Genomic DNA, 5,661 nt, shown 5'->3' on the forward strand with positions numbered 1-5,661 from the left:
ACACAGACATCTGTTCTCAGTCTCTTCCTCTTTATGATCGCTACAGATGACAAGGGAAGTAGAGCGGACCGAGGCGGGGGGGAAAAAAAAGTTATGTCATAAAGATATAAAACGGTGCTGTGACTCACCTGCTCTTAGCCGCAGGTACGGGTTTCGTGGCAGCGTCTCCGCTCTGCTAGCCAGGAGCCCAAATAGGCCTAACGTCACTCGGCTAGGTTGACTCAGATGGCCGAATTTCTAGTGAAGGGGCAAAATTGGGGCTTTCTCCTTTTTCAAGCCTGAAGTCCGGGGAGGGGGATGGTCTGTAGTCTCCAGTCTCCCCGGGTTGAACTTTGGGTCAGTAATCAGTACAGTGGGGGCTGGAAGCGGGCAGAAGAGCAGGAGGGGCACGGGATGGGGCTGCAGCCAGCGGCCCCCAGAAGCCGGTGGGTCCCCCTGGGGAGGGACTCTGGGGTCATTTAGCTGGCCCGGCCCCCCGAGCCGGGGATCCAACGCCACCGCCCCCAGCCCTTCTCCGGCTGCGCGGTTCCTATCCAGAGCCCTCGTTAGCTTGCCCGGCCCCGCCTATTTTTCTTTTTTTCCTCCTCCAAAGGGGGTTACACCCCCCCCCATCCCATTTCCCTCTTCCCCCAGGCTCCGGGCTTAAACCAATTACCCTGCTTTGCAAACAAAGTGAGGGCCGGGTTTGAGGGAGGGGGCTCGGCGGGAGGGGGCGCAGGGGGCGCGCAGCGGCGGCGCTGCTGGGCGGGAGGCGCGGCGGCTGGACTGGCGGGCGGCCGCCTCGCAGGTGCACCTCGGGCTTTGTAGGTGCGAGCGTCTTTGTGAAGCGGACAAATGGGGAGAGGACGAGGAGGTGGGCACTCGAGCGACGTAAGATCCACATCAGCTCAACTGCACTCGTCTCGCAGAGGCCGCCCGCTCACTTCCCGCGGAGGCGCTCCCGGGCGCCGCGCTCCGCGGCCGCCGCCTGCCCCCGCCCGCCGCGCAGCCTCCGCCGCGCACGCCGCACCCCGCAGAGCCTGGCTTCCTCCCCGCTAGGGTGGCGTTGGGCTGGCGCGGGCACTCGGGTGACTGCAGCTGCTCGGCTCCCCGCCCCCCGCCCTGCGCCGCGCGGCCGCCCGTCGCTTCGCACAGGGCTGGATGGTTGCATCGGGCAGGGTGGCTCCAGGATGTTAGGGACTGTGAAGATGGAAGGGCATGAGAGCAGCGACTGGAACAGCTACTACGCGGACACACAGGAGGTGAGAGGCGGGCAGCAGGCAGGACGCTCCCGGAACCGGTGCCGGGGGAGGCCCAGAGAGGCGGGCGCCCGGAAGGGTGGCGGGCTGGGGGCGCCTCCTCCGTGCCATCGTTGCGTGCCCACCCGAGGTGTTCCCGACAGGCCTTGGCCCGGCCTTGGAGCCGGATCCGCTGCGCCGCGGGGGAGGCTGGGTGCCGGCGCTCGGCGCTTGGAGCGGGCCAGAGGGTTTCAGGAAACTCTGGGCTTTGAAAGCACCCGCTCTGGAAAGCGTTTACCTCTTCTCTGCGGAGAGCGGGAGCCGGAACCAGGCCCGGAGGGCCGCGGGTTGGCGGACGGGCGCCGGCAAGAGTTGGAGGTAACTCTAGGAAAGACAGAGTTCTCCAGCAGGGCGGCCTCTCCCTCCCACGGTTGAATTCGCAGATGTCTTCAGATGAAAGCGCGCTGCAGTTAAGTTGGGCGTCTTAATAATGAATCGATTCCGAAATTCTATAAAACTTCTTTAAAAGCCCTGTTTGGGGAGAAGTGTGCTCTTTCTACTCTAGAGCCGCTGGGTGGCGCTGGTGCGAACTGACTTTTCCTCCAGCACCCCGAACTGAGAACCTGTTTCTCTTCATTGTCCCCTTCCTTGGTAGCACGTTCATGTGGTTTATTTTACAATGTGCACAAAGGGATTGTGAGGAAAACCAGGTACAGGCGGGACCACCACCTACTAAAAGTATTTCTCTGGAAACAGCTGGCAATTACCCCCCAAAAGTTCACCATTATTAAAAACGGTTATTGAAATCGCCTTCGATAATGTTGGGGAGAGGAAAAGAAAAAAAAAAAAAAACGAAAGTAAAAAATAATTTAAGGCATGGACAGAAAAATATAGAATCAGGAAATATTTTGATGGTAATTTATTTAGATTTGTATATTTATATATTCATAAACTTAGCTTGAGTTTATTTGCATACCATAGCAGAGTGTGCCTAGTTAACTTTGTACACCTTTTATTTTTTCAAATGAAATTGTATCTGCTGATGAAAAAAATTCAAGGACATTATTTTTATTAAATTATCAGAGACGTTTTATATTTCTGTTTTTAACATATATAGTGCATTCCCAAATTGCTATTGATAAGGGTTTCGCCTACTGATAATTTTAAAATGAGCTTAGAACTCTTCCTCGGGTTTAATTCAGATGCAGACATCTCGACCGCCTAGTTAATGAAGTTCCCTACAGAAAGAACTTCCTTATAGATTAAAGCTGAGAATTGGGAAATAGAATAGCGTTAAAAGAAAATAAGTAGACTTTGATTTTAGAAATTTAAAGGGGATTTTAAAGCCAAGCTTTGAAATAATCCACGGCAACATATCAGTATGGGAAAACAAAATAGATTATTTTGACAAATTTTGTCACCAAAATTTCCCAAATGTTATGGGGCTGGAAATAGGTAACGAAATTAGTGCAACTTTTTGAATGGTTTAAAGAGATGTACATGTAAAGTCAAGTGAAAGTTAAGTGTAGTGCATTGATATTATGCACTCCCTCCTGCCCCCTCTCCTCTTGTATCTATTTTTAATTTTTTTCCAAAACTTACTAAACGTCTGCGTTTCTTTCCCTTTTAATATTACAGTTGCTACAAGTAGATGGAAAACACTCCCTCTAAACATAATAACAAAAAGTCACCATTTGGGGAAAACTGCTAAGGCGGTAAAGCCAGTTGTTGAGAAATGGATGGTCATATGGCCATGAATGATTAGTTCTATCAGGGAGGGTTTAATTAACAGCCACCCCACACAGCCCAGGCTACTATGTGGTCAGCCGGGCCTGGCCGGCTTAGGCGAGATAGGCACAGAGCTGGTGTTCTGTTGTCCACCCCCGGGGGGCTACGCCGCCGAACGCACCGCACCCCCTAAGGTGGGGTGAATTAGCAGAGTCAGAGAATAATTCTGTTTTCGGAGTTTAACTCCATTTAACCAAAAGGGCTTTGCTGAGGCCGGTCTGGGGTGGAGACTGGGATACCAACTGGCGTGGATGCAGAAGGCGATGGAGGGGCCCTAGAAGTCGGCCCCTGAGCCTGGCATGTAAGGCGATTACACATCTTCCTGGGGACATATTTTCTGTGAGCGCTGGTCTTTCATGCCTGCCGCGCTAAGATTTTTCCCCTGCTGCGCAAGACATTTCTTTGCTCTTTCTGGGGAGGGCGCCTGACGGTTTGCCCCGGGTGGGGGGTCCTATGCTTTGCAGAAATGCTCTCTGCACGTCTCCGGGTTGGCCCCCGGCGCTAGGCCGCCGGCTCCCACTACTAACCCCGCCCTTCGGGGCCTCTTCCCTCGCTGTCTCCGCTCCAGGCCTACTCCTCGGTGCCCGTCAGCAACATGAACTCGGGCCTGGGCTCTATGAACTCCATGAACAGCTACATGACCATGAACACCATGACCACGAGCGGCAACATGACCCCAGCTTCGTTCAACATGTCCTACGCAAACCCGGGCCTGGGCGCCGGCCTGAGTCCGGGCGCCGTGGCTGGCATGCCGGGCGGCTCCGCGGGCGCCATGAACAGCATGACGGCGGCGGGCGTGACGGCCATGGGGACGACGCTGAGCCCGGGCGGCATGGGCGCCATGGGCGCGCAGCCCGCGGCCTCCATGAACGGCCTGGGCCCCTACGCGGCTGCCATGAACCCGTGCATGAGCCCCATGGCGTACGCGCCGTCCAACCTGGGCCGCAGCCGGGCGGGGGCCGGCGGCGACGCCAAGACTTTCAAGCGCAGCTACCCGCACGCTAAGCCGCCCTACTCGTACATCTCCCTCATCACCATGGCCATCCAGCAGGCGCCCAGCAAGATGCTCACGCTCAGCGAGATCTACCAGTGGATCATGGACCTCTTCCCTTATTACCGGCAGAATCAGCAACGGTGGCAGAACTCCATCCGGCACTCGCTCTCCTTCAACGACTGCTTCGTCAAGGTGGCGCGCTCCCCGGACAAGCCGGGCAAGGGCTCCTACTGGACGCTGCACCCGGACTCCGGCAACATGTTTGAGAACGGTTGTTACTTGCGCCGCCAGAAGCGCTTCAAGTGTGAGAAGCAGCCGGGGGCCGGGGGCGGGAGCGGGAGCGGGGGCGGCGGCGGCGGCGGCGGCGCCAAGGGCGGTCCTGAGAGCCGCAAGGACCCCTCAAGCGCCGCCAACCCCACTGCCAACTCGCCCCTTCATCGGGGCGTGCACGGTAAGGCAGGCCAGCTAGAGGGCGCGCCGGCCCCCGGGCCGGCTGCCAGCCCCCAGACTCTGGACCACAGCGGGGCGACGGCGACAGGGGGCGCCTCGGAGTTGAAGACGCCATCCTCCTCGGCTGCGCCCCCGATCAGCTCCGGGCCCGGGGCCCTGGTCTCTGTGCCCCCCTCCCACCCGGCGCATGGCCTGGCCCCGCACGAGTCCCAGCTGCACCTGAAAGGGGACCCCCATTACTCTTTCAACCATCCCTTCTCCATCAACAACCTCATGTCCTCCTCGGAGCAGCAGCACAAGCTGGACTTCAAGGCGTACGAGCAGGCACTACAGTACTCGCCCTATGGCGCTGCGTTGCCCGCCAGCCTGCCCCTCGGCAGCGCCTCGGTGGCCACCAGGAGCCCCATCGAGCCCTCAGCCCTGGAGCCGGCCTACTACCAAGGTGTGTATTCCAGGCCCGTCCTAAACACTTCCTAGCTCCCTGGGACTGGGGGTTTGTCTGGCATGGCCATGCTGGTAGCGAGAGAGAGAGAGAGAGAGAGAGAGAGAGAGAGAGAAATCAACAGCAAACAAAAACCACACATACCAAGCCGACAACAGCATAATGAAATCCCAGCTATTTTTATTTCATTTTGTGTGTGTGTGCACATCTTTTCCCCAGTGCAAAGGACTGTTACTCTGTTATTGTATTCGAAATGCCTTGTGTATATTATTACAAAGAAAACCAGTCCCAAACCAACACAGTTTTTTCCTGCAATGTTTAACAATCCACAAATGTATATATAAAATCCTCCTACTTCCTTATTCCTCTCCCTTTCTTCCCTCTTTCCCCTCCAGACACCGTTCTAGTCTGCGCAGGGTTTATTTAAAAAGAAAGAAAGAAAGAAAGAAAGATGGTCAAACTTGTAAAATATTTGTTTGTGCTTCCCCCCACCCCCACCCCCACCACCTGACCCTCCACAAGTTTACAGGTCTGTGGCAATACTCTTAACCATAAGAACTGAAAGGGTGAAGAAACAAGTAGACACTAGGGGCTATTAAAAGTATTGGAAGGACAATACTGCTGTTATGCAGCAAAACATAAATTGATTACAAACATCAGAGCCATTATTCAGCTTCCATTTCTGATACATTCAGATAGCTGATGTCTTAAAATGAAATACACATATATTATGTACGAACTTATTTACGCACATGCTCAAATATGTAGAC

General features: G+C 55.3%; 1 protein-coding gene across 1 annotated transcript; it reads left to right on the forward strand.

The window, feature by feature from the left end:
• The first annotated feature begins 1,145 nt into the window (after window positions 1-1,145).
• Window positions 1,146-4,982, forward strand: FOXA1 (forkhead box A1). Its single transcript, XM_034992657.1, has 2 exons — window positions 1,146-1,241; window positions 3,574-4,982. The coding sequence occupies exons 1-2, from the start codon at window positions 1,170-1,172 to the stop codon at window positions 4,924-4,926; spliced, it is 1,425 nt and encodes a 474-aa protein (XP_034848548.1). The 5' UTR covers window positions 1,146-1,169; the 3' UTR covers window positions 4,927-4,982.
• The last annotated feature ends 679 nt before the right edge of the window (window positions 4,983-5,661 follow it).

This window comes from Mirounga leonina, unplaced genomic scaffold, assembly GCF_011800145.1.
Source record: "Mirounga leonina isolate KUSES-001 unplaced genomic scaffold, KU_Mleo_1.0 Mir_82, whole genome shotgun sequence".
NCBI lineage: Eukaryota > Metazoa > Chordata > Mammalia > Carnivora > Phocidae > Mirounga > Mirounga leonina.

Excerpts from the sequence above, each read along its gene's own strand:
- FOXA1 (XM_034992657.1), top strand. The coding sequence starts at position 1,170 with ATGTTAGGGACTGTGAAGATGGAAGGGCATGAGAGCAGCGACTGGAAC. Across the intron at positions 1,242-3,573 it reads ACTACGCGGACACACAGGAG|GCCTACTCCTCGGTGCCCGT; the intron begins GTGAGAGGCGGG and ends TCTCCGCTCCAG.